The following is a 26,571-nucleotide window of genomic DNA, read 5'->3' as shown; positions in this document are numbered from 1 at the left end:
TACTTCTTAATTTGTGTTCACTAGATAGATGGAAAATGGCTTCTCACTGTTGCAATTTGCAGTTTCCTGGATTATAAATATATATTTTTTTACATTTTTTGGCCATCAGTATTTCTATTTCTAAAAATTGTTCATACATTTTGTCCATTTTTCCAGAGCTGTCAATGCTTTATAGGAGTTTTTATATAATCTTATACTGATCCTTTGGCTCTGTGCCACCAATCTTTTAAGTTTTGCTTACTTGTGCCTTATCACAGATAAGTCGTAAATTTTGATACTTTTCAGTTCGTAAACCTTTCCCCTTAGTGGATTTTTGTTTTTGTATCTTATTTACAGAAATTTTCCTTATCCTACAATTACACTCTTATAGTTTCATTAATACTTTGCAGCTTTGTGTTTAATGTTGTACCTTAAAATCTAGATGAAATAATTTTAGTGAATGGTGCGAGGACGGGCTCTAATATATATATATATTTTTTGCCCCAATTCTATTTACTGGCTAGCACACCAGTGTGAAATACCACCTTTATCATATTAAATTCCCATATAAACCCAAGTCTGTTTTTGAACTCCAGTTAAGTCCCTAAGCATTACACAGTTTTACATCTTCCCCAGGTCTTCTATGGGAGCTCCAATTCCATTTGACATACCTCCTCTCTTCAACTCTTCAATCTCACCTTTATCTCTAGTCCCCACTCTCAAGTGAACTAGAGAGAGTTCACTGGGCAATGAACCTCTGTAGCCCTTGAACTCTGCTAGGGAAGAGGTGGGTATCAATGGTGGAATAATCAAACTTATATTTGATAACTCTTCACATATCCTTACTCTTCTTTAGCCTCTAGTCCAAAGAGAAATTCAGCTGGACACCAATAGCCTAAATGCTATTTATTGAAATGAGCAGAGAAGTTAGAGGACAAGACCCTTAGGTTCACGATGGAACAAAACCAGCAGTAACTTTGCCTCATGCTCAGCATATCCTCTTGCTTCCCCACTGGGCCATCTTGTTGTTGATGGGCATCTTGAAGAAGCGGTCAGACTGCATGTATGCAGCTATTTTCTCCAAAGCCTGAAGGGAAAACACACTGAACTTTATAAAGACCCTACAGATCCATACCAAAATAGTGACATTCATATGCTGGCACATCTACCCCTTATTTCCCGTAGACAGAGTCTTCAAGATTATTTAAACCAGGTCCTCTCCAAGAGTTAATGGCTTAGAGGTGTCCAATTACTGATCCCTTAAGGCAAAAGCTTGTGTTGGGCAAGAATCTACCCCAACGGGACCCTCCAGGACCAGGTAAACCTGTGAATAGTTTCAAAGAGAAAGGTACAGGGAGTATCACCTCAAAGCGGCACATGAAAGCCTTCAGATTTGGAAATTCATCCAGGCACTTGGGCTCAAACATGCGGTTCTGATCTAAGACATCATAGGTGAGAAAATCCACAAAGGTGAGCTAGAGGAAGGATAATAAGATGATCAGGTCTGGGTGGTTCATTAATACCTACAGACACAGTCAGATTTCCTCTCCCTTTTCCTACTTCATACCTTTTCCCCTGCGAACCATGAGAATTTCCCCAGGAACAAGGAGAATTGTTTCAGTTGTCCAGGTAGCTGTTCCAAGTACTGAGGTTTCAGCTTTTCCTGGGAGAGAGGGAAAGAGAAAGAACAAAAACAGCTGCCATCATCTTCATAGTGAATCAAGGTAGGGGGCAGTGACGGACCCTTAACACTTAGCAGCCTGTTCTCCACAGGTGCCTTCCTTTGACTGCCTTGAAGAGGGTGTGTAAAGAGGGAAGGAGGAGTTTGGGAAGGAGGAGAGGCCAACACCAGAGTTACAGAACAAAACAAAAAACAAAAGTCCGGTTACCTATTCTCATTGACAGACTGACTAGGTTGACAGGAAGGTAATAAGCAACAGAATGAACCAGAAATAGCCCTTGTATCCTCAAATGCTCCTTTTCCTGAGACCCCATCCACTGATGCCTGCTAAGGATAAACTTACATGATCAGGGTTGTAGCAGAGCCGTGCTAGCTGCATGCGGAAATCCATTACTTGGTTCTCCATGATGTCCACTCGAATTTTTTCTTCTTCTGTGTCGCCACCTGTAGGCCAAATGACAAGACCTTATCCTGGGCATCACCCATCATCACCAGGTGAAACCAACCTGCTAGCCTTCACTAGCCCTACCCCACTCACACATATTGTGCTTGCGAGCGATATAACGCAAGATGGCATTGCTCTGAGTGATCTTGTTCTTTCCATCCATAAGGTAGGGCAGCTGGAAGGAAAAGAAGGATAGGTCAAATGATCAACCTGGCTCTCTCTTGCATCCCCTCCCTTTGGGGAAGAGACTTGCAGGAAACTGGAGAGAGAACATGCTGTGGTAGGAGAAAGGAGAAACTGAGTAGAAGATGGCAACTGGGCCTCCACCTGATTCTAGACAGGGGCTCTTAATGTATGTGTATGTGTATGTGTGTACGCGCGTGTGTGTGTGTATGCATGCCATGGACTCTTTTTCAGAATAATGGTTTCAAATGCAGAAAAGCTAATTACATGTATTAACATAATGATCAAAATTTTAAATATTTTAAGAACAGAGTAATAAGTGCTTATTAATGCACTGAATAACAAGCAGGTCTAATAATTATCATGTCAAAATAGTAGTGAGTATAAATAACTTTTCTTTTTGATATGTGCAAATGTAATAAATATAAAAATAACTGATTTCTACTGATGTTAAAGTCACAGACATGGCAAATAACCAATGTGCTTTGTGTCTCGATTCACAATAGACAAGCGCTAGATTTCAGTTAAAATCTAAAATTCATTAAAATTTTTTCCCATCCAATTTCATGGACTCCTGAATTCTGTCTATTCTAGCTCGGAGGGAAAAGCAGCAAGAATATGCTTCATGCCTTCCCTTCTGCCTGTCCTCCTCTAGAGCCACTCACATTAGGAAAGTCCAGGTTCAGCTTGAATTTCACGTCCAGCCACTGGCTTTTATCAAAGTCAGGAGCTGTGGGAGAGAGAATGAAGTGAAGCTCAACCTCCTTAATATCCCACCAAGGAATTGTTTTGCCTCTGGGGTCTATAACATTAAGAGTTAAGAAGGGATTTGGGCTACTGCAGGGCAAGAATCCACTCCAAGTAAAAGATGTGACCCTCCCACACAGAACCGCTCTGTTTCAGGTGACTGAGACAGAAGTCCCCCCGCCCCCACCCTCGGCATGATGCCACCCTCTGGGCACTGGATGAAAGGGACAGTCGGAGGGCCGCGCGGGGCACCACCCGATCAAACCAGAGCCGGGGGCACTGCCAGGGAAGCATTACCTTCCCCGCACGTGTACCGCTGCTCCTCATAGGCTGTATCAGTGAACTCCAGAAGCATGCGGATGGCGTGCGCCAGCTGGGGAGACGGCCCGGGGTCAGTGCCCGCACGGCTCGCGCACCGCCCCCCCCACTCCCGTTCCGCTCCGCCCACCAACGTTCACCCCCCCACCCCCCACCCTGGGCAACCGAGACCCTGCGCTCTGCCGGGGCGGTCGTTAAGCGGCCACGGAGACTGGGCCTCCGATCCCGGAGGCGGGGCAGGAGTCTGCCTCCCACGCCGGGAACGTGGTCTGGCTCCGGCGAGGGGCGTCAAGAAGCCACCTCTCTCGGAGATCCCGGACCCAGAGTCCCCGGGCGCCTCCGCGTCCGTTCCCCTGACTGGGCGGTCGGCCGTTGAGAGGGCGCTCACCCCGCGAATATCCCAGTACCCCAGGACCACATTCGACTTGGAAGAAGTGCTCATCTTCCCTTGATGCCTTCTAAGACCCGAGAAGTGCGCAACGGGCGAGCTTTTATATCCAACGTAAGTAGGCAGGACCAACGTGGCTGCCGTGGCTCCGCCCTGTCGCGGCTCTGACTCCGCCCCCGTTCGCTGCTCCTCCTTCCGCGCGCCGGCCTAGGACCGCGCGCAGGCGCAGCTTATGCTGTCCCGTCGGTTCGAAGCCGCGCAACCCCGACGCAGGGGAACCCGACGTTGGGGTTTTGCGCTTCCGGGACGGTGGGAACCGTGCGTTGTTAATGGTGTCAGTCGCGTAGGCAGGAAGGGCTCCAGTAACCTGAGCAGTGAGATTCATGCCACAAGTATCTACGAGCCTGGAGGTAAGCGCCTGGAGTCAGACGGCGCTCGGACCGCCAGGAATCACTGTGTTCGCACGCGCGGGTTTGGGGGAGGAGGAGCTAAGACACCCACACATTACCTCCACCTGGGCAGCTGCCAGGTAAGAAGCGATCCAGGGCTAAGACACTCCTCCTAGAGAGGGAGAGATTTCTGATGGGGGAAGAGGAGGGTTTTGAGAAGGCTTCTAGGAGGAGGAGGGCATTGAATAAAGGAAGCTTAAGGCCGTGTGCAGTGGGAATCCAGGAAACGGGGCCACAGAGCTAGTGCTGTAAAGCGGGAAAATAGACGTGTGTAGAAGGAACAGCAGGCGTTGCTAGTTTGGGCGGGTTTATGAGTTTACAATGGGGCGTAGGGAAAGATAAGTTTGAAAAGTATATTGGGGTCAAGTTGTAGAGGGATTTGCGTGCCGGAGAGAGAAGTTAGGGTGTTTTTCTTTGGTCAGTGGGCGCCACTGGGTGACTGTTGTGCAGTAGCAAAGTCATACAAGCCAAATATATTATTTAACATTTTCTATTTCTAGTGAAAAGAAACAGGTGAATTGATTTTTTTGGTGGGTTGGGGGGAGGTTAGATTATAATCATGTGAAGCACCGGATAACCAAGAAACAAAATTCCGTTCTGGTACAACCACCCAGTTTCTAGAAAAGAGAAAGGAAAGGAAGTTAGAGATAGGACACGAGCGTTTTTTTGATCAGAAGACTCATTGAAATGAAAGGGATGGTAATCAGTAACATGAATCCACGTGATTTTTCAAGTCTTTGCTCAGTGGTCGGGATGACCAAGTTAAGCTGCCAGCAGGCCAGCATGATGTAGCTGTTGCTCTGATTCTTCACAGATGAATGTGTATACAAGATACGATCTTAAGTACATTTAGTTCATAAACATACATAGTGCTGTCCCTTTCAAGTTAAGGGGGAAAAAAACACCACACACCACACTGCAAAGTAGCAAAATACAGAGAAAAAAAACTACTCTTGTCTTTAACAACACTAAAAAAGAAGATATATAAAAAGCAATGTGGCTTTGGTCCCTATTTGTGAAAAAAGGTACTTGGATATGACACTAAGTCAGAATTAGTTTGTTTTCTAAAATTCAGAATATCTGGTGTTTTAAAAGTAGCACTTTTGTTTTTTAAAAATTCAACAAGTCACATAACGCAACATCAAAAAAGCTTTTTGATACAAAGCTCAGCTTTTAATTCATGTTTTGCTTCTGCAAATTTGGGAGATGAATTGTGTTCTTGCTGGAATGTGGCCTTGCTGGTTGACAGATCTGAAATGAAGTGTCTCCTTTTCACCCCCGGAGGACCACACCAGCAACTCCCTACCAAGCACAAGCTCTTGCTTCCATTTTTTGGTGGAGGGGTGGGACCTTCAGGCTATTATCTTCACCATTTGCTATTCTAACTTGATTGCAGATTATGTCTTTTATGAATATGATATCTTAAAGTTTCATCCAACTTGGCTTCATTTTGCACACTGGTTTATCTGCGGTTTTCTTGCAAACATTGATCAGGTTGCATTTCTTGTTTGCAGTGGGCCTCCTAACCAGAATCTTCTTTTTGATCACTGTGAAATCCCTGTTTTTGCCTGGAATGTATCTGTGCTTCAGGGAGATGAAGATTGGATCTGCATTCTTACTGTCAAACCCCTCTTCTGTTTCCAGCACTGCTTCAGGCCCGCTGTGTCAGGGTACCAGTCATCTTGGGAGACGTCTGACATCCTGGGAACGGTCACACTTTCTCTCAAGAAATTTGAAGAATCTGGCAATCTTACATTTGTTCACATCATGTCCCCTCTTGGACTTGTAACCCATTCTCCTTGGAAGCTGTTTGCTGCTGAGTGTGTTTGGGTAGTGAACATACAGGGATTCAACTATGATCTCAAAATACAGATACTGCTGTTGCCCTTTCCACATGAGAAAATGATACTGGTGTCAGGATCATAGAAAGGCAGCAACACCCCATTGCCAGTGTCCATTTCATGAAGAACAATTGGTTCCTGCATATTTTTTGGATTCCAGAGAGCCAGCTACCACTAACTCATGTGGCTGAAGCCAGTGGTAAAGACATTTCCATCAGCCAGAAAGATGGCTCTTATGGGTCTTACCCTTCATGTACTTTCTCCTTCTCAGCAACAATCTCTTATTTCCTGGTATTAATTACTCTCACTTTTTTGTGTTTGGAAGCTGTGCAGATCAGACTGTCATACCAGTTCCAGCTAACATTGTAAATCATGTTTGAGTGCATAACATCCAAGTGTATAAGGGCTTCCCCTGTCCCCACATTCCAGATGTTAACTGCATTATTGCAGCCTGCACTAAGAAGCACATTGCGGGCCATTGGGTGCCAGGCCACGATGCCCACTCTCTTTGAATGGCCTTCTAAAATCACCACAGGTTCAGTCAGGGAAAGGGTGAGTCCATTTTCTGGGATCTTTAATCCCATAATTAATTGTACAGTCCTCAGACCCATTGGCAATCACTTGATTGTTAGGCAGGCGCTAGTCTGTGTCGAACACAGGTCCTGTGTGGCCACATATGTAGGGTAGGATTTGTCAATTCAGCCAGTTTTGTGCAAAGAAAGCACAAGGGATGCCCCTCTCCCACAGGCTTCTATGATTATGGCAAGAAATCTAGGATTGACAATGCAAAAAGAACTATCCCAGATCATATGAGAAACCTGGATGCCACCTTTTTTTTTTAATTAATGTATTTATTAATTAAAAAAATTAAGAACAAACATTAACATATCATTCCGTTCTACATATATAATCAGTAATTCTCAATATCATCACATAGTTGCATAGTCATCATTTCTTAGAATATTTGCTTCAATTCAGAAAAAGAAATAAAAAGACAACAGAAAAAAATAAAACGATAACAGAGAAAAAAAAAGATTATACATACCATACCCCTTACCCCTCACTTTCATTTATCACTAGCATTTCGAACTAAATTTATTTTAACATTTGTTTCCCCTGTTATCTGTTTTTATTCCATATATTCTACTCATCTGTTGACATGGTAGATAAAAGCATCAGACACAAGGTTTTCACAATCACACAGTCACATTGTGAAAGCTCTATCATTTAGTCATCATCAAGAAACATGGCTACTGGAACACAGCTCTACATTTTCAGGCAGTTCCCTCCAGCTTCTCCACTACATCTTGAATAACAAGGTGATATCTACTTAATGCGTAAGAATAACCTCCATGATAACCTCTCGACTCTGTTTGGAATCTCTCAGTCATTGAGACTTTGTCTCATTTCACTCTTCCCCCTTTTAGTCGAGAAGGTTTTCTCAATCCCTTGATGCTGAGTCTCAGCTCATTCTAGGGTTTTTCTCAATCCCTTGATGCTGAGTCTCAGCTCATTCCAGGATTTCTGTCCCACGTTGCCAGGAAGGTCCACACCCCTGGGAGTCTTGTCCCACATAGATGGGGAGGGTGAGAAGTCTGCTTGTTGTGTTGGCTGGAGAGAGAGGCCACATCTGAGCAACAAAAGAGGCTCTCTTGGGGGTGACTCTTAGGCCTAGATTTTAAGTAGGCTTGACCTATCCTTTGTGGGGTTAGTTTCATATGAACAAACCCCAAGACTGGGGGCTCAGCCTATAGCTTTGGTTGTCCAGACTGCTTGTGAGAATATCAAGAATTCAGCTTGGGGAAGTTGAATTTCTCCCTGTTCTCACCATTCCCCAAAGGGGGCTTTGCAAATACTTTTCTACTCACTGCTCGAATCACTCTGGGATTCATTGGGGCATCACTCTGGACAAACCAACAAAATCTCATGTCCCACCTGAGATTCCAAGTACTTATGACATTCAATCAAACTATCTACATAAGTTATATTAGGAAATGATGCCATCATTTTTCATTGCTTGCCCACATATGTGCTGAAATTTGCTCTGTCGTACCACTTGTCTCATTGTATTATTCACTGAAAGACCCTCCATGTCTTTCAACAGGCTCCTCCATGTCCTTGCCACCAACTTTATCTGTCAGTCAGCAAAGGGGACCATAGATCTATGACAAGGTTGACAAATTGGTGCTGATTATTTGTAGGGGACTCAGTTCCTCTTTAGATGGGCCTTCCCATAGGCTGTTCAAATGTCTTCATGACATAGTGGTTGGCTTTCCATTTTCAAGTAGGGGTGAGTCCTACCTTCTTCTATTCAGACTTGAAAACTGGCCTAACTGGCCAGTCTTCCCTCAAGGAATCAGGCTAAGATGCCTCCCAGTGTCCCCTGGGAGGTGTGCACCTAGAGGTCCTGTGCACAGGACGGGCCACTGTGGTTCCAAGCCCACATGAAGCAGATGGAGGGCTTCTTAGGGGATACCCTGGAGGTGACTTGGTGGGAAACTGTAGGAGACCCTACTGTGGGGTGCGGGAGCCAGGTGAATTCATGCATTTTACTTAGTGCAATATATCTAAAATACTGTAAATTTAACATATAATCAATATAAAATTATTAATGGTATATTTTACAGTTTTGTACTAAAACTTCAAAGTTTAGTGCGTATTTTTCACCTATGGCATATCTCAATTTAGATTAACCACGTTTCCTGTGCTCCCTCGCTGCATGTGGCTAGTGGCTTCTATATTAGTGCAGATTTGGATGCTTTGCTGAGGTGAGTAAGTGTCAGACTCTTTTACAGGGAAATTAATCTAGCTTCTTTGTATAGAGTGAACTGGAGGAGGAAAGATATTTCTAATCTTCTTTCATTCATTCATCCATCCCTTTATCCAACAAATGTTTATTAACATGCTTATTATGGACAGGCTTTAGGTGCTGGGGATACAGAACTGAGTGCCACAGACAAAACCCCTGCCCTCAGGAAGCTTACATTTTAATGGTGAGAGGCAGAAATAAGTGAACAAATAAGTAAATAGATAGTAAGTTAGATGATGATACACATGCTAAAGCAAAACCCAGACAGGGAGTGTGGGTGCAGAGGTGGGTTGGGGGCACACCAGACAGTACTGGGAGTCAATTGCTGTGTAGACAGCATTTAAAACCATGAGACTAGAGAAGGTCACCAAGGGAGTGAGATTTAGGTGGAGAAGAAACAAGATCTGAAGGTTTGGGGTCCTGTGGCAGATTGACAACTAGAAGATGGGGAACTGAGAAAGAACCAGCAAGGAGTGTGAAAAGGAGTGGTCATTGAGGGAGGAGGAAACCCAGGAGAGTGTGGTGTCCAAGAAACCAAGTAAAGATGTTTGAAGGAGGATGTGAGCAGCTATGTCATGTGAAGCTGACAGGTCAAGGAAGATGAAGACTGAGAATGATCAGTGAACTATAGTCCTGTGGGTGTCATTGGTGACTTTGAAAAGAGCAATAGCTCTGTTTGGAGACCCCTGCAGTCCTTGAAAGAACTAAACTTCTGAGTTTAAGCAGAGCCCTTGAAAATGGAGAAGGGGCCCACATGTGTAACAGTTTCAGCATGGGAAAGACAGAATTTGACAGTAGTGGCATAAGGGGGTCATCCAGAAGCTACTCTGAGAGTTTCTAGCAGGGCTTCTTAGAATGGCCACTCGAATCACTCTGAGCCCCCATCTCTTCTGGCCCATGTGTGGGAAATCACGTTTGTAAAAGCAAGGTTGGGACTTTTTAAAAGAATATTTCACTATAAAGAAGAAAGAGGAAAAGTGCAAACTCATAAGGACAGATGAATTTAACCCACAGGAACTTTAGCTTAGAAAAGCAACTCACCGAACCTCTCTGGGCCCTAGTTTCTTCCTATAAAATAAGCATAATACCTATTTCATGGAGTTGTAGTGGAACTTAAGTTGGAATAAATTAGCTAATATATATAAAAACACCTGGACTATTGTCTGGCACATCATAGGTACTCAATAAATGTTAGTCATATACTTAAAAAGTTAATTAACACTTTTTTTTCTTTCTGGTTCTGGCAGTTTCCGTGTTTCTAGGGTTTCTTCAGACCTGTGAAGTCCCAGAGGACAGTGGGTAAATGTCTCCTCCCCCTCATCCCAATACATTAACTATTATGGTTAACTTTTGCCCTGGACAAGTCAGACGCTAAAGGCCTCATCTTTTTTTCTCTTTTGTGAAAGAAAACTTTTGCTTTCCTGTTCTGGATTACCACCTCAAAGAGAATTTTACAAGGCCTGGAGCTTGAGGGAATGGCACGGGAACTCTAAAAATAGGATAATCAAAGCCCAGATGGTGTTTGGATCATGGACAAATTCAGTTGAGAGACTTAAGGAAGCAGTGGAAGGTTCTGAAATCCATAAGTGCATCAAGCCTCATCTGTAGACCAAATAGAGTACAAGTGCTTTTATAATTGTGTCTGTAGGTGTCAATGATGGTTTTGAGATATAAAGAAGACTGTTTTTGCTAAAATATATCAGAAGCCACAGATAGCACAAACTCTTAACCAGAGATCCAAAGAGTTCACACTGCCAGTTGGAATTTTTACTTCCAGCCCAGTGTTCCTTGTGCTCTGCCACTACAGAGTCATCCAGGGAAGTGAATTCAAGGTTGACTTACCCACTGGGAGGGTTGTATTAGAAAGTTGTACTAAAAGAGGCAGTTACCAAGTAGAATCTTGTATACCTGACATGCTTGTTAATGCTCCTTTGGATCATTAAACCAGTATAATTTGTCAAAATCTACATCCTCTAGTCCCAGTGCTCTTTGCTTCTGTGAAGTGTTGTGTTTCCAGCTATGCTGGATACCTTGGAATGTTCTGGGACAAATATACACAGAAGGATAAAGATGGCAAGCGTAGGCTTATTTTGAACTTTGTTTAGAAAGAAAGGAGAGCTTGGACCATAATTCTCAAATTCTGACTCTCAGCTTCAGGTTGCAGTGGGGAGTCCCACTCACGTTCAGATGATCTGGCCCAGTGATGGATGGAGGGGTGCTGCTGTTGCATGCCCAGTGTCCCAGCTGTTCCTGCCTCCCCAGGCCTGAGAAGAAGCTTCAAAAGAGGCACATGGCGAGCTTGAAATTGCTTTTATTGGGAAGAAGGGAGACTGAGAAGGGTACTGACAAGCCTAAGTAGAAGCATTCCAGATTTAGTTAAGAGATACAATAAATAGAAAGCCACCAGGGAGGGCTCCCAACACAGCAAGAAGGGGCGACATTTTCCTCAGCCTCTGGACCTCTGTATCCTTTTTGCTGTGTTAGCTGAGGTATGGGCACTTGGAAGAGGAGATTAGGTGGAGGGCTCTAAAAGGTATCAGATCTGCCATCTGGTATGTGAGAGGGGCTTGAACTTGGAGGGGTCTGAGCTGGTATCTAATGGCTTATCTAGAGAAAGAAAAGGATTCATTGAGGCTGGTGCCAGATGAAGAAACCCCAGAGCTCCTGTCTGCAATAAGCTTGGAGCCCCAAGGCACGCCTGAATGTATAAGGTCAAGCTTCTGGGGGAGCATTCCCACACTCAGTTCCACCCAGCGTTGAGGCCTGCCCTCTCACTCTCACCGGGAGATCAGATACCCGCAATGGGAATCAGGGTCCTAGGATGTCCTCACCCCTAGCATCCTTCTTATAGCCTCCAGCCGTGTCAGGATCCGTGGGGCCTCCTCTGGACACAGCATCTGTAGCTCTGCAGGTCTCATATGAAGCAGCTGGCTTCCATTTAGGAACCCAAGTGTCTTTACCGTGCTGTGAATAAGACCAGCAGAAGTTATTAGCGGTGAAGTGGTAGGACCCTGGTCTTGAATATTTGAGTAGAGAAGGGGCTATTGGAGCTTGGAGCTTGGAGGTTGGAGTCACAGGAGAATTTATGGAATAGGGTGTCCGGAAGTAAAGGAATGAGATGAGCATTTTGGCTTAATCCAATTTTAAAACTCCCAGGTTTGAAGGGAGACATGCTCTGAAAGAGACTCTTATAGCTGAGCTGGCAGGCTAGAGTCTTCTGAGCTCACTGCCCTCATCCTTGCTGCCTTCACCATGACAGGGGCTCTCCATCTAATGCTCTAACCTAGATGTGGACAAGCCTCCTCCTCCATTCTGTTTACTCACTAGAGACAGTACAGGGATGGGCAGCTTGTGGGCCTGTCATATGCAGTATAGATCAGGTTGCCTTTTCTGGGTCTCTGGGTTTCCTTGGTTATTATTTGAGCCCTTTACAAAAGGCTATCCCCCCACACACCACGAGAATAGGCACTTACAAAGTGGAAAAGTTCTCTGCCTGCAGCCAGGCTGTGACCTCCTCAGGCTTGGAGCTAAGTCGAAGATTTGGAGCCTAGAATCAGTGGAAACGGGTCAGAAGCCATCTTATCTCACAGCCACTCACATCCCCTGTCATTATTAGAGTCCTTTCTCTGGACTCTCATCAAATCATTTAGCTCACTGCACAGTTTGCTTGCCTGGCAGGGACTCTGAGTTGTTCTCTGCTCTTGGCCCTAGAGCCCAGCATGATAAAGCTTCGCACATAGGAAGCATGCGATTGTACTGATTAAATTGAATCAGGACTACTATCTCCTCCACTTGTCATTTATTGTCCCCTCCATCTCCGCACCCCACCTGGGACTCAAGACTTATAGGTTCCCTGGAGAGTCTAAGCTGGGTAGTACCCGAAGGGATGACCGGCTGTGGTTCCCAGGGGCTCCCAGCTGGAGGGGCTCCAGGATGTTGCTGGGGATGTAGCCGCTCTGTCCCATCTCATTCTTCACCAGCCACCACCGCTTGCTCTGGTCCAGAACCTGCCAAGAGTCACTTCCCTAGTCACCCTGGACCTCTGTTTAGCCGGATACCCCACCCAGCAAGCCTTTCTCCCTTCTGGTCATTTCCTCCTTTTTTCTTCTTCTCTAGGCTATCCAACATGGCAGCCCCAGACCTGGACCAGCCACCCCAGGCTTCCAGTAGCCCCCACAACCACCACCTCTTTCTGCAGCCTCAAGTCCAGTCCTCACCTCCAGCACCTCTCCCTCGACCACTGTTAGTTCCTGTGCATTCCTGGCTTCAAACTCATACAGGACTTGCATCTTCAGGGCTGGCTTGACAGGTCTGGGGCTGGAGGGCAGGGGATTGGGGCTCCCAGGCTGAGGGCCGTGGTTGTATGTCTCCTCCTGTGCAAAGTGCGAGGTGTTCCCTAACCTAGGACATCCCCCCCCAGAGACAGAGTCACAATGGCTAAAGAATGGAAAATTGAGCCCCTGTCCCAGTCTGGAGAGCCCCAGATCTCTCCTTCCTGGACTCTGGCGGTGACTTTTGGGTTTCCACAGAGTTAAATGGCAGGTCAGTGTTGGGTGGGGGTTTTGGCAGGCAATATTGGTCTGAAATGTCACTGATTTCTGAAGACTTCCAGCAGTAAGATTTTCTACATCTGAGCTCTCCTCTGATCACTTTATATCTGAGCCCTGAGAAATCAGGTGTGTATGGATAGTGTCAGAAGGAGATGGAATTGGAGCGTATAAGGGTAAACAAAATGCTCATTGTACCCAAGGTAGGGAAGGGATGTACTTGTACATGTATGTCTGGCTGAAAGAGAGCCCAGAAGATCTCTGAGATGTAGAGATCCAGACACAAAAGATCAGTCCCATCCCTCTCTCCCTAGGACCATGTGGTTTCTACTGAGCCAAGAGCATACCCAAGTGAATTAGAGTCCTGGTATCCTAAGGGTGCCTGTAAGGAACAAAACAGACAGTGAGCAAGAGCAGTAAGTCAGCCAGCATGGTGGCAGGAAGCTGATATATCAGACATGACCTACTCATATATAGTTGCTTTGTATCCCCTTCCCTGTCTCCCCACCATGCAGAATCAGGCACCCATATGCACCACCCACCTACTCAGTTGCTGGCCCGGGAGGGCTAAAACTAGCTAGAGACTAGGGCTTTTGGTAGGGCTCGGTGCTAAGCAGCACTTACCTGATTGGAGAAGGGCTCTGGAAGCTGCCAGCCGTCATAAAATGTGGGAAGATAGGGTGGGGGCTCCTTGCCTGTCCAGTTGGCCCTGGAGGTGGGGAACAAAGCTGAATCCCTGTCTGCTCTGTGCCCTCTGTGGGATGCGGAGAGGGAGGAAGGAGATGACAGGGCCTAAGCTTGGGGATCTCCTATCTGATGGGGGACATGGCCCATGTGCACAGGTGAAAAGCCTCAATGCTCACAAAAGAGACACAGAATTAAGGATGAGCAAATCCCACAGTGTAGTTATCTCTGGGCCAGCCTCACTTCTGTCTATGAAGTGCAGATACATCAACCCCATAACGACATGCTGGGTAATTGATCACACTGATTGAGGGTTTAGATTAAAATAGTAGAACCTTAGAGTGTTAGGGCTGGAATACTCCCTTGGGATCATCTTATCCAGTGTTTTGTTTTTTCTAACCTCTTTTTCAATTCCCCAGCAGCAGAACCCTTTTTTCTAACTAAAGAGTTTGAGGAACTCCCAACTAGTGAAGCAGGCTGTAGTGGGGCCACTCTGGCCAACTCTAGGGTGGGTGGGTGCTGCTGCTTTGCTGCTGCTTTGCCTCCCTCTCGCCTCTTGCACAGGACTGGGAAGGGGTGTGCTGTTGGCAGGCTCCAGGTTTACTCTGCTTGCAATAGTTGCCATCTTGCCCATCCTAGGAATGTCTACTCTTTTCTTTGAGGAAGCATCCCTCCCTGACTCACTGGGGCAGAAAGGACTATTGCCTCTTTTACACTGCTGCTGACCTTGGCAGTATAGGCAATAGGTCATTGCCCTTCTCACATTGTAGTGTTCACAAGTCTCCCATGTCTGTGTTTCATACTGTATTGAGGTCTTTGAGGGTTCGTCCCTGAACAACTTGCTGGCACATAGAGGCAGCCAATAAATGTTTGTTCCATGGGAACAAATGAATTAGTCCTTCTTCTGTATCTTTTTCTTTTATTGATTGCTTCTCTTTGGTCCTGTTATTATACCCTTCAAGCTGTCATCCTATTATCTTTGTCAAATTTCTTGAGAATGTGCCTATATTCCCTGCCTACATTTTCTCACTTCAGGTTATTTCTTTAGTCCTTACAGCTGATTTCTTCCTATACCATTCCTCTATTGCAGCTAGTTCCCCTGAAGTCCTGATAACCTCCTTAGTGCCAATCCAATGGTCTTGCGTGGTTTCCATCCTTCTAGTTTAACAGCGCATTTAGTATTATTTATAGTTGTGGGTCATTTTGCCTAAAATCAAATCACCTAAATATAATTTGCCTAAAATGCAACTCTTTTGAGGGTATTTATACCTCTCTGGTTATTTTGTTTTCTATGTTCTGTCATTTCATTCATGTCTGGTTGTTTCTAGAAATTTGAAAACATCTTCCCAAGGGCACATCTGGCAGTTTTATATTTAATATTACTACTTATCAAAGGTATCTCATTTTATGAAAGACAAAGTTGTTTTGCATCTTTGTGGGTGTCTTTTAAAAATTCTGTCTGTTGATCTGTTTTCCTAAGATCTCAAATTGTTAAAGTGAGGCTGGATTTTGAAACACAAAAGGTATAGCCAGCATTGTTACTGAATATTAAAGCAACTGAATGAAAGTATTTGAGGGTCTGTCCTAGATCCTCTGTTTGGGTCCTTTGCAGAATGTCTGCTTTCCTTTCTTGCTAACGTTAGACAAATGTAAGGGCTATGCCCAAACAGCATGAGGCCAGCCCAACTACGATGGCCATTGTGCTCCAAGGCTGACCTGTGTGGTTACTGTTAGTCTCCAGTGTTATGAGATGGGAAATCCAGAATCCATAATTGATTTCACTGTGATGATTGAACCAAAAGAGTGTATAAAAACGGATTGTTTTGAATTCATGTCTTTAGACAAATTGGACAAAAATACTCTTTAAGTGGGGCTGAATTGAAAAGAGCTGATCGTTAGGCAAAAAGACTCAGCAGATAAATTGTTTTAATTTCCCTGTTGTCTTCTTTGTCTTTCTAAAGCCCTCTTCTCTCTTGGCTTTCATGCTTCTGCTTTTCTGGTTCTCTTAACTCCCCAAATTTCTCTATGCGTCCTTAAATTTTTCTCCTTTTGCCAACTGTGTGTAGATGTTTCCCAAGGCCCTACCCTCTTCTGCTATGGACCAGAATAGACCGTGCTTGCTGAAGTGAGATAGGAGGCCCTTCCTGGAGCTCTCACCTCTCATGGTGGCTTCAACCATCCCTTCCATACTGAAGGTTCTCACATTAACACTCAGCCAGGTGGCACCTGTCACCTGAGGGTTGGACTGCCAGCTTTCTCTTTTAACTCCCCCCCCCCCCCCAATGGGTCACTAAGTCTTACTGATGCTGCATTTGTAGAATCTACATGAGCCATTCTTAAGTTATGGCCTGGATTGAAACAAAATTTTCGCTTTATCCCTGACAAAATGAGAAAAATGTTTTAGTAGAAGAAGGTTGCCAGCTATCCTTTCTTGAGAAGAATTGTTCTTTTTTTTTTTTCTGACATAATGCCTTTCCTTCATCAGCCATGGTAGGGTTTTTTGTTTTGTTTTAACTCTTCACACTTAGCCAAGTAAAATGTTGAAAACTCTGTAGCATCCCTACATTTGTTTTGAAATCTTACAGGCTCGGGACAATGTAGAGACTGGCCACCTCTGATGTACTGCCCTGTGACCCCAAGGCCTGTACCCCTGATTCAGTTCAGGCCTTATTTTCACTCACTGGCTGGTGGTCCAGGCCTCGCCCAGCTTCCTCCAGAAGTTACTCTCAGCTGGGCTTAGACAGGACTGCAACAGATCGATGGCTTTGGGGGTGAGGAGGGGTGAGATCACTTGGGCTGCTAGGCCAGACTCAGGGCAATGTGCCAGGATCTGAGGAAGGGAGGGAAGGTGTTAGGAATCCTTGGCTCCCATAGGTCTGAGTGGGGGTGGGCAAGAGCCCTGTCAGGCCTGCTGCCCCTTCTGGTCTCCTTCAGTGTCCTGGTGGCCTTGGCTGTCACTCCAGCCATCTAGCCTGCAGGGACATGCTGGACATACAGGGATAGTATCTTGGGGGTAAGGAGAAGGATGGGTTGTTGTGAACAAGGGGTGGGCCCCACAGGCTCCCTCTGGCTGCCTTTCCCCTGGCCCCTGCTCCTTTGCCCTTCTCGCCAAGCCTCCTTTCCTTCTTCTGCTCCTTCTTGACATCAGCCTGTCCCTCTTTACCACCCTGTACCCCCCCAACTCACAGATTCCAGAGTTTGGAAGAGGGTGTGCACATACTCAGGGGCACTTGTCCCCTGCAGCCTGGTGGCCAGCTTCGCCTGTGGACAGAGGGCAAAGCCTGTCACCACCCTCCTCCACCCTGCCTTTGCCAGGGCTCCAGATCCCCAGTGATTGTTTTGGGCTTTGGTTTGGAGCCTGGCACTCTCCAAAAGTTCCAAAAGTGGGAAGGGAGTGGTTCAGAGGGAGAAACCAGAGAAGGGATAGCCTATGAGACTAGAAGAACAGAGGATAGTTGAAAGGAAAGGGGGGGAAGGGAGAAGGGCAAGGATCTTGCTGAAGAGCCACATACAAGGAGATTGAGGCTGTACTTGATCTTCTGGAGGCAATCAATGTACTGTGCCCGTGTCAACCCTGTGGAAGTGGATGGTGAGTCACTGGCCATCCCAACACAACTCCTGACTTCCCGCTCCTCTCTCCTGGCCCTCAGCACTCACCCTCCTGATATTTGTCCTTTTTTTTCCCCAGTCTTTTCTTCTTCTTCTTGCCAGTCTTTGCCTGGGTCTCCTTCAGCTTTCCCATGAACAATTCGATGTCCCTTAGGACATGGTTCAGCATTTCCTGGACCACAAACAGTTCATGGCCTTGAAGAGACAACTAAGCCCATCCCAGGAATTCCCAAGCCTGCCCCCACCCCCACTTGCCTGCCTTACCACAAGCCCCCAGCCTCAGGCCCAGCCCAGGCTCTGGCCAAGCCTCCTTGGCACTCCTTAACTCAGAGCCTGCCCTGGCCATCCTGGGACCCTGGGCCCCCAGGGGGAGGGGGAGTATTGGTATCTTCCCTTTCCCCAGGCCCAGAAACCCTTATCCACCCCCAGATAATCTGCAGTTACCTCATCTCTCTCCAGATCCTCGGACAATAGGGACCATGTTAGAGAAGGTGGAGAGGAAACGCTTGGTTCTTGGGCATCTGAGTGGCGAGACTGGGACCTTGGGGATGGTCGTATACCTGCAACGTAAGGAGACTGTGGACCCAGAGCCTTTTTGATCTTTGATCAAAACCTTCTCCTCCCATCTGCCCCTACTACCCAAACTTACTGTGTTCTGGGGTTATCTGGTGGGGCTGCTCTGGAAGGGGCCGCCGCTCCAGAGGAGATGCCCGCTCCAGAGGTGGTACCCGCTCCAGAGGTGGTGCCCACTCCAGAGGGGACCCCTGCCGTCTGTCCTGGTTTAGGTGGTGAGCTCCAAATCTGGGTCTGTTGAGGACATGGCGAGGAACATGTCTTCGACAAGGCTTTTGGGACAGAGGCCCTTCCCATACTGAACCCCGGGGCACCACCACCACTTTCCAGAAGCCCTTCCCATCACTTGTCAGTCTTCATCTGGACCCTTCCCTGACTCCACCCTTGTTCATCTGCCTAAACTCCAGGCCCTCTCAAGCCCCATGTCAGTCTTCAAGGACAGTTTCTAGTGCCTCCTGGGCCTAGCCTCAGCCCCTTCACCATCCCTATTTGTGCCCTGGCCCCAGCCTGTCCCCTTCCCAGTTCCAGGACCAGGTTTGTTGGTCTGTAGAATTCTGGAAGATGTGGGGCTGGGGGCTGGCCCTCCCAGGCCTGAGCTCTGAGGTCCTAAAAGCACAGGGGCTGCCTACCTGTGCTGTAGCTCCTCTTCCAGAACCTTCTGCAGACTGGTCCTCAGACGTTCTGCCTGGGGGACATAGCAGGCAGGCAGGCAGGCTGTGTGTGTAGGTATTGGTCTGTGGACCCCATTCCCCACTCTCTCCCCTACCCCGGCCCTGGCCATTCACCCCCACTTCCTGGCACTGGAAAAGCAGAGTGCTGCTGCCTGACCGGCCTGACTCCTGCACAGTAATGGATAGGACAGAGTTGTAGGAGCAGATGTTGAGTGCCACGTCCATTTCCTGGATGCTGTGCAGACGGTAAGAGTCTAGCTCCTCCTGGGTTAAACAGAGAGGTCAGTGGTGAGATCGGTGGTGAGGTTGCTGAGAATCTGGCCTGTTCTTGGGAGCTCCTGATCCGGGGCACCCCAGCCCTCTCATGGCCTGGGGCTGGGGTATCACCTCCCCTTATCCCTGTGTTCCTGGTCTCCGCCCAGACCTGGGTGGGTATGTCATAGGAGGGTGGGGTGGCTGCTGTTGCCTGGGACTTGGAGGAGGGTGGCCGTGTGGAGTTGCAGAACCTGGTGCTTGCTTTTCCAGGTTGGGTATGACCCATAGCTGTGCATGCTGAGAGGACTGACCTTGGTCTCAATGTCCAGCAGCTGGAGCTGGCCATCCCTGACCTGTAGGAGCAAGTCCTGGCCCCACACACGGCCCTGTGTGTCCATCTCCTGCAGCTTCTTCAGGGCATCCTTGGGCTCTTGGACCTTCTGAGTCCCCAGCTTACACGTCATCAGGTGCTGAGGGAAGAAGTGGTGGCCCAGGACCAGGAGAAGGTTTGGAGATGGGGGCAAGGAGTAACAGTGGGTGGGGACAGGCGGGAGAAGAAAGGTGCCAGAGGAGGGAGATATGTCTTTGGCCTCTTTATGAAGGAAGGTTGCAGTAATTCAAATAAATAACCTTCAGGGGATAATATGAGGGCCAGGGCAGAAGCAGGCAGCTCTGGGGGGTGCTGCATGAGGGGTTTCAGGACATCAGAGGAAGGACATTCTGGATTCAGGGCTTTTAACAGTCCAGGCCAGGTGAGGGCTGGGTGGTGGTGAATGTGTCCTCTAACCACCCAACAAAGTCTCAGCTCCTCCAGGTCCTTAAAATTCTGCCTTCTTTGCTCCCTTTAGGAATCTTCTGTCCCAGACTGGTCTCTTCCTTCACTGACCTGAGTATAATATTCTTGTATCTGTGTCTTTGCTCCTGCTGTTCCCCAAATCCAGAATGCTTTTCCTCCTTCTGCTAGTCCACTGCCTTCCAGTCTCTCTGGAAGGAGATCAAGCACCTTTTCTCCCTGATTTCTTGCCCACATAGATCCACGGTGAGCTCAGACTTCACTCAAGTCTTTGACTCTCACTAATTTGACTGTTCCTATAGGTCTTCTTCCCTTTTCACCCTCATCTAGGAGACTCTTCCCTTCTCTTAGCTAAACACTGGCTTCACAAAAGCTGTCCTGCTCTCCCCTGCCCTGCGTATTTTTTGGGGGGAGATAAGTCTGCCTCCTGCCCACTCTTTCTCCTACATACCTCCTAGCTCCTCTCCCTGCTTTTTATACCCCCAGCAAATTTAGGAGACCCCTGACATCATGAGCAAACTCCCGGTCATGCTGAACATGTCTCCTCTCTGCTCCTGGCTGCTGGGCCTAAATGGAGCCAGTAAGCAACTCCCCCCTTGCAGTGAAGCCTAGTACCCCTGGCCTATCTCCACTCAACTGTGCTGCCCCGTGGAACCTCCAGACCATCACCTTGGTGTTCCTCTCTGCTTCTTCTCCACTAGAACTCTAACATCTGATGCTGCCTAGGGACTGATTCTAGCCTAGAAGCCTCTGCCTGCCCAGGTGTATGCCCTACCACAGTCACACCCTTGAAGTCTGCCCTGTCACTGTGATGTTGACAGTCCTCCAGTTTGCCAGTTATTGCAGAGCTAGTGCCATCCTCCTGGGTAGGGCCAGAGACTCCATTGCACCCTCCAGGTAGCTCACACCCATCTGGAGAACTCAAACACAGGGACTTCCTTTCTCCAACAGAGGCCTTCTCAGGGACTGCTGACCTCACACATTCCTTTCTCCAGCCATGCCAGATCCTGAGCAAATAGCAGTCCCCTGGCCTGGGCACTAGTGTTAACTAGTGTTGTGGGGAGATGGGCAGCAGTGCAGGAGTATGGCTGCGAAGGAAGATGCCATGGCAGGCGCCTCTGGGCCCAGGCTCTGGCTAATTCTTCCTGCCTCGGGACCAGACACCAACCCCTTAACCATCAACCTGGCCTGTGCTGCTGGTCCCCAACAGCCCCCATCCCCCTTGCACTTAACAGATGTTTGCTTAGACTTGTTGGATCTGAATCTGGCCGGGTCAGGCTTTTGGCTTCTGTGGCAAGGACTTGTCTTATTTGTCTCTCTTTAGGCAGGGTGGTGGGCACATGGGAAATATCTGGGTTGTGTGCTGGGAAACCATCTGGGGTCCAGGGGTACTCACCTCCACCCTGTGCTTCAGGAGGGTTGGCTCTGAGCTGAGGCTCTGTGCATACTCCTTCCGGTTTACTGCAGGGGAATGGGGTTGTCGGGCAAAGCAAGGGGATGGGTGGGGGACAGGAGGGTGAGAGGTGGGCAGCTGCAGGGAGGAGTTCTGTATGGGGAAGGGGAGACTGGCAGAGGAGGAGGCTGAGGCAGCTCGGTGGCAGGAAGGGGAAAGAGACTTGGGGGCGGGGGTGGAGAGCTTACAGTAAATGGCTCTGCTGCTGGGCCTGGACATGCTGGAACTGCCAGGGATGGTTCACTAGTGTCTAAACTGAACAAAGGAGACAGATGAACCTGAGGTGGCTGTGCCCCATCAGAGCTGGGGAGAAGATTCCCTAGGGCAGGGGAGTAGGACACAGTGGAGTAGGAGAGCTCAGCCCTGATGTGGACCTGCAGCTTGGACCTGAGGCTCCAGGGAACCCTTCTAGAGCAGTCTCTAGCCAGTGTCCTCTACCCAGGAGCCCACCATCTTGGCTAGGCCTGGAGGTGGCTGGGGCATGGCTGGGTCTCAGGGCAAGCTCCAGGCCTCCCATTATCTGGTCAATAAAGATCATTCTGATGGGCCTAGGAAAGTGGAATGAACAGATCTGCGACCTGATACTGGAAACCCCAGATCCCATCCTGGGCTGGGTAAGTGGACTGACCCCAGCTGCTGTGGGGAAGGCAGGGGATTCAGCAACCTGCTCTGAAAGAGTACATCCTCTTGTCCAAACTGAAAGGAGGCTGCTGTTGGCTCTTAAGTTGGGACGCTCTCGGTGAGTGTGTGTGTGTGTGTGTGTACAGGCATTTAGGATGGGATTTTAAGGATTTTTCAGTGATGGGCTGTTCATCTGCCCTTCCCTGAATTTCTTACCACGTCTCCTGTCCCTTTGCTTCTCCATACTCTGCACCCTCCCCACTGAGCCCCTCACCACCCCATCCTTTCAATTCCATCTCAAGCATCACCTCCTCAGTGAAGCCTTCCTTGGCTGCCCACTGTGCCCTGCTGGCTGATTGCCCTCTGTGATGCCATGCCATACCCTGTCCATTTCTCTCCAATAATAACAGCCACAACAACCTCCATGGTTAGTGCTATGAGCCTTGTGCCGAGTCCCTTATAAATAGTGTAACATTTCTTTTTCACTGCAATCTGCTTGTACTTAGTTGGTACTACATGCCAAGCACTGTTCTAGGGCCTTCACCTTTATGAACTCATTTCATCTTCAAAGCAACCTTACAAGGTGGGGACTGTTTTAATCTCTGTTCCCATATGAGGGCTCTGAGGCTCCAGGAACATGACAGGCCTGAGGTCATAGTCAGTATTTAATAGAGAATGAACCAGACCTGCCTAACTGCAAATTCCATGCTTTAATGTTGGTTGACCTAAGTACCTCCCCACTGGGCTCTGAGCTCCTGAACACCTGACTTGGTCACTGCTGTATCCCCAGCACCTTCCTGGCACAGAATGGGTCTAGAATACCTATATGCTGAGATGGAACTGGATTAAATGTGGTGTGTGTGTGTGTGTACTTGCAGGATGAGGTTGGGAATCTGTGGATGCCAATCAGGGGGACATGTCACCTGAATGAGGTGTGGCCCATGATGGAGACAGTGTCTCTTTCGTGGGCGTCCACTTGTCTGCATGATGCACCCTGAAACATCCTGGGCAAAGTGTAAAAGAGCAGGCCACACCCCTGTTGTTTATGACTGTTATGAAAGTAACAGAGGATCTGATAAGAGGGCTCCGTGATGTGGAAATGAACTCTATTAATCAGTGGGGGAAATGTGCAGGCAGCATGTGGATCTGTTTTCCTTCTGTGGGAGACGCGGCCCCCTTTCTTCTCCGAGGGGAAGGAGTGCTACAAGCCTGCCTCCCCTCTCTCTTCCCAGCCTCACCCCAGGCCTGCTTCTAGATACTGAGGAGAGAGTGAGCTCTGCCCTGTCAGCTCCTCTCCCCCAGGATGGTGCCTGGGGGCCCCTGAGAGCAGATATCTGCTAAAGATCCCAGATGACAGGGGAGCAGAGAGTGGGGTTGGACTTGCTGGGAGTGAGGGTGAGGTGCTATGGCGGCCTGGTTGCCTCCATTTATCCCCCACGTGGAGGGGCTGGAAGCAGACACTGGGGGATCAGCCCAGAGAGGCTTCTCAGACCTCCTTGGGACTGATCTTTCTGGCTGGGTCTGGGTCTAGGCTGGAGACCCTGGCCTGGGAAGCCACTGAGTTTCTCTCCTACCCTGGGATCCCCCGCGGCTGGGCGGGCCCTGATCTTCCCTAGGGGCTGGATCCTTACCTGGTACCGGCGAGGCCTGATGTCTGGTGCCCCTGGGGAGGCTGGTGTTGAAGCTGGTGGTGGGAGGGCAGCGGCTTCTCGATAGTGGCCGCAGGCAGAGTGTGGCGAGCAGGCAGGCCCGGGGTGGACAGGCCGGCTCTGTGGGGATGAGGCCAAAGAGGCAGCCACACCTGTGCTCTTTGGACCCTAGTGGGTGGAGAGGCCTTCCAGGCCCCGCCTGCTGCCACCCAAGTCTGACCCTGGCAGGCAGGTACTAACAGGTGTTCCGCTGCTGCCCCGAGCTTAGCCAGAAACCCCTGCCTTCCGGCCTCCCTCCTCTGCTTGCTTCTGGCCTTAAGTGTGGCCCCCTTTTCCCTCTGCCTTTTGGACATCTATCCTGGGGCCCCGGGTCAGCATCAGTCACTAGGGCTGGGACCAGAAGGACAGGGTGCTCAGGGGAATCTGGGTTCTGTAGTCAGGGGTGAGATTGTCTGGGGGTGGACCCCAGGCTTTGGGGAAGCTGTGGGCTGGCATATGTGCCAGTGTGTAGGTGTATGCTGCACATGTGCTGTGTGGTCATGTGTGCCCAGGTAGCATCTGTTAGCAGAATATGGATTTTCCTATAGTGGGTGGGCACTGGGGCATGGGACCCTAGTGGGCATTACGTGGTGTGCTGAGATTCCTTTCTGCTGGGGTCTACTTCGCTCTGTCCCTCCTTTAGCCCCCTCCCACCTAACAAGTTGCTTTCTCACTTACCTCTCCTTGGTCTTCTATTTTCTTTCCTCTCCCACCCCTATACCTAGACTCCTGGTTGATGCCTGGCTGGCTTTAGCAAAGATGGGAAACTGAGGCCTGCCTCGTCCCCATTTACAAACCTGCCCAGAACTTCAGTTTGTTTAAAAACATTCTTTGGTATGTTTCTGTTTGGTGATGAAAAAGTTTAGGTAATGGGTGGTGGTGATGGTAGCACAACATTGTAGATATAATTAATACTGCTGAATTGTATACTTGAAAGTGGTTAAAATGGGAAAATTTATATTACTACAATAAAAATTTAAAAACAAAACAAAACAACAACCTTCCATGGCACTCAGGGTGAGCCAGGCCTCCTACCCTCTGGGAACTCACAGGCTAACAAAGATAGCTAGGAGCAAACAGAAACCAAAGGTACCAGGCAGGAGGGAAAAGAAGAGGAGAAAGGCCCAGCGTGGAGTTGGCTTCTCATGGAGCAGAATGTCGGGACCCTGCTGGGGCTGTGGTTTTTAATAGTCCTGTGGAGTCTGGGGGCTGGCATCTGCATCTGACGCCACCAACCTTGGCTCCCCAAGACCATCCCAGGAGATTTTAGCCCAGTCTCCCACCCCCACCCCAGCCAACACTGCCCTGGGAGTCCAGCGATTGGATCCCTCGACAGGGACCTTCCCTGCAAAGGCTGGTGTGGGCCCCAGGGAGGGTCCAGAGGGCCGTGGGCCTGTGGGGCCCAAGGATCAGCTATTGTCATTGGAGCCGACCCTCCTGACCTCCCTGGCTCTGTTCCTTGGATTGTAGACTCTGTCCTCCAACTTCCCCCTGACCTTGCCCCTACTTCAGCTTCTTGAGGATGGCCTGTTTCCTCATTTCTCCCCAGACCAGGCCCACTGTCATCAGGGCTAGAGGCTCATTCCCACTTCACTCCCAGCCCTGGCTTTGGTGCCCAGCCCAGACATTGTTCCTGCTCAGCTCAGTTCAGGGCCCCCCTTCCCACAGGCCTCTCCCCAGGTCAGTCCACACAAACCTGCTACTGTCACAAAGGACCCAGGGGGCAGGGGTGGGGAAGGGGGTGAAACCATGGCAAAGATCTATGGGTTGAGAAACAACGAGTGCCACCTCTCACCCTCAGCTCCTCTGCTCAGCTGTACCCCTTAGGGATGTCCCTGGGAGCCGTTTGGGCCTCTGTAGAGAGGAATTCTTTACATTCTGGGTGGAGCTGGGCCTGGGGTTTCTTTGAGGCCAGGCACTGTGGACATCTGCCAGATGGAAGTGCCCCCGGGAAGAGGAGCATTAGGTATTGGAGGAATGGAGAGACCAGGACACCCAACCCTGGGGATATTGGGGCCGTAATTGGTGCTTCTGCACAAAGAAAGGTCCAGGTACCAAAGCAATTCTCTGGCAAAGTAATCCTGACTGGGGTACCAGAAGCCAGGACTCAGGAGGGTAGAGAAGGAAGCAGGGGCTCAGAGAGAGATTTGCTGTGAAAGTGTGAGACTACTGACTTCATTCATTCTACAGCTGTCTGCTGGGGGCCTCCTGCATGCCTGGCAGGACACATCTAGAGGGCTTACAGACACCTCAGAACTCAGCCTGAGTTCAGCCTCCCTCCAAACACCTCCTCCCATGTCCCATCTCAGCAAAGGCACTATCACTCTTCTACCCCATCTCCCTGCCTCTGGCCTTGCTCTTATCAATGCTTCTTCCTCATCACAGACAGAGGATCTTTCTTAACTGGGTCTTTTACCATCCAATCTTCTACCTGAAATCCACCACTGACTCCCTGATGCTCTCAGGAGAGAATCCAAACTCCTTATCATGGCATCCCAGGCCCTTTGTGACCTTGAGGCACCTGCTCTCGAGCCTGGCCTTATCTTCCACCACTCCCTGCACATTGTACTTTATATTCAGCCTTAGAGAAGGACTAATAGTTCCTAGAATAGTCATGCTTTGATACCTGGATACCTGCTCTTCTATTTGCTTGGAATGCCCATCCCTGGAAAACACCAACTGTGTCTTCGTTTCTCCACATAAGCTCTGCCTCCTCTAGTGCATCTTTCCACTGCCAGGGCTAGCGGGGACTCATGGCCCCTGGCTTCCAGGCACTTTGAACATCTTTTTCCCCAGTAGAGTAGGATCCCCAAGGACCCAGAACAATCTTTCACCCC

General features: G+C 48.6%; 2 protein-coding genes, 1 long non-coding RNA gene and 1 pseudogene across 5 annotated transcripts; 1 reads left to right on the top strand and 3 right to left on the bottom strand.

The window, feature by feature from the left end:
- Window positions 1-870: 870 nt before the first annotated feature.
- LOC143649895 (glutathione S-transferase Mu 3) lies at window positions 871-3,944 on the bottom strand. Its single transcript, XM_077119987.1, has 8 exons — window positions 3,742-3,944; window positions 3,333-3,408; window positions 2,954-3,018; window positions 2,199-2,280; window positions 2,004-2,104; window positions 1,547-1,642; window positions 1,344-1,454; window positions 871-1,066 (listed from the first exon to the last, which is right to left on the bottom strand). The coding sequence occupies exons 1-8, from the start codon at window positions 3,793-3,795 to the stop codon at window positions 968-970; spliced, it is 684 nt and encodes a 227-aa protein (XP_076976102.1). The 5' UTR covers window positions 3,796-3,944; the 3' UTR covers window positions 871-967.
- On the top strand, window positions 3,503-10,807 carry LOC143649896 (uncharacterized). The gene is made up of 4 exons (XR_013159222.1): window positions 3,503-4,270; window positions 8,720-8,799; window positions 10,088-10,139; window positions 10,247-10,807. It is a non-coding gene; the product is annotated as an uncharacterized LOC143649896 (long non-coding RNA).
- On the bottom strand, window positions 5,493-8,579 carry LOC143650909 (coronin-1C pseudogene; annotated as a pseudogene).
- Window positions 10,808-10,838: 31 nt separating the features above from the next.
- EPS8L3 (EPS8 signaling adaptor L3) lies at window positions 10,839-23,934 on the bottom strand. 3 transcript variants are annotated; one of them, XM_077119986.1, is made up of 19 exons: window positions 23,678-23,930; window positions 21,614-21,680; window positions 21,369-21,433; window positions 19,491-19,649; window positions 19,039-19,188; window positions 18,883-18,938; window positions 18,330-18,487; window positions 18,125-18,240; window positions 17,729-17,852; window positions 17,584-17,645; window positions 17,258-17,332; window positions 16,753-16,901; window positions 14,012-14,096; window positions 13,735-13,769; window positions 13,058-13,241; window positions 12,719-12,847; window positions 12,314-12,387; window positions 11,672-11,804; window positions 10,962-11,447 (listed from the first exon to the last, which is right to left on the bottom strand). In XM_077119986.1, the coding sequence occupies exons 2-19, from the start codon at window positions 21,642-21,644 to the stop codon at window positions 11,436-11,438; spliced, it is 1,797 nt and encodes a 598-aa protein (XP_076976101.1). In that variant the 5' UTR covers window positions 21,645-21,680; window positions 23,678-23,930; the 3' UTR covers window positions 10,962-11,435. The 3 variants fall into 3 exon arrangements, with proteins under 3 accessions (XP_076976100.1, XP_076976099.1, XP_076976101.1); XM_077119985.1 differs by lacking the exon at window positions 23,678-23,930 and adding an exon at window positions 22,263-23,668 and having other exon boundaries at window positions 10,839-11,804; XM_077119984.1 differs by having other exon boundaries at window positions 10,840-11,804; window positions 23,678-23,934.
- Between the last annotated feature and the right edge of the window lie 2,637 nt (window positions 23,935-26,571).

Source organism: Tamandua tetradactyla, chromosome 11 (genome assembly GCF_023851605.1).
Source record: "Tamandua tetradactyla isolate mTamTet1 chromosome 11, mTamTet1.pri, whole genome shotgun sequence".
Lineage (NCBI taxonomy): Eukaryota > Metazoa > Chordata > Mammalia > Pilosa > Myrmecophagidae > Tamandua > Tamandua tetradactyla.
The sequence above is the reverse complement of the archived record's forward strand: the minus strand, read 5'-3'. Positions and strand labels throughout refer to the sequence as shown.

Bases quoted from the DNA above. Each gene is read 5' to 3' on its own strand.
- LOC143649895 (XM_077119987.1), bottom strand. From the start codon at position 3,795: ATGAGCACTTCTTCCAAGTCGAATGTGGTCCTGGGGTACTGGGATATT. The intron at 3,019-3,332 runs GTAATGCTTCCC...TCTCTCCCACAG, and splicing joins GCGGTACACGTGCGGGGAAG to CTCCTGACTTTGATAAAAGC. The intron at 1,455-1,546 runs GTATGAAGTAGG...TCCTTCCTCTAG, and splicing joins CATGGTTCGCAGGGGAAAAG to CTCACCTTTGTGGATTTTCT.
- EPS8L3 (XM_077119984.1), bottom strand. From the start codon at position 21,644: ATGTCCAGGCCCAGCAGCAGAGCCATTTACT. The intron at 18,939-19,038 runs GTGAATGGCCAG...TATGTCCCCCAG, and splicing joins TCCAGTGCCAGGAAGTGGGG to GCAGAACGTCTGAGGACCAG. The intron at 17,333-17,583 runs GTATGTGGCTCT...CTCTGTCCACAG, and splicing joins AGTACAGCCTCAATCTCCTT to GCGAAGCTGGCCACCAGGCT.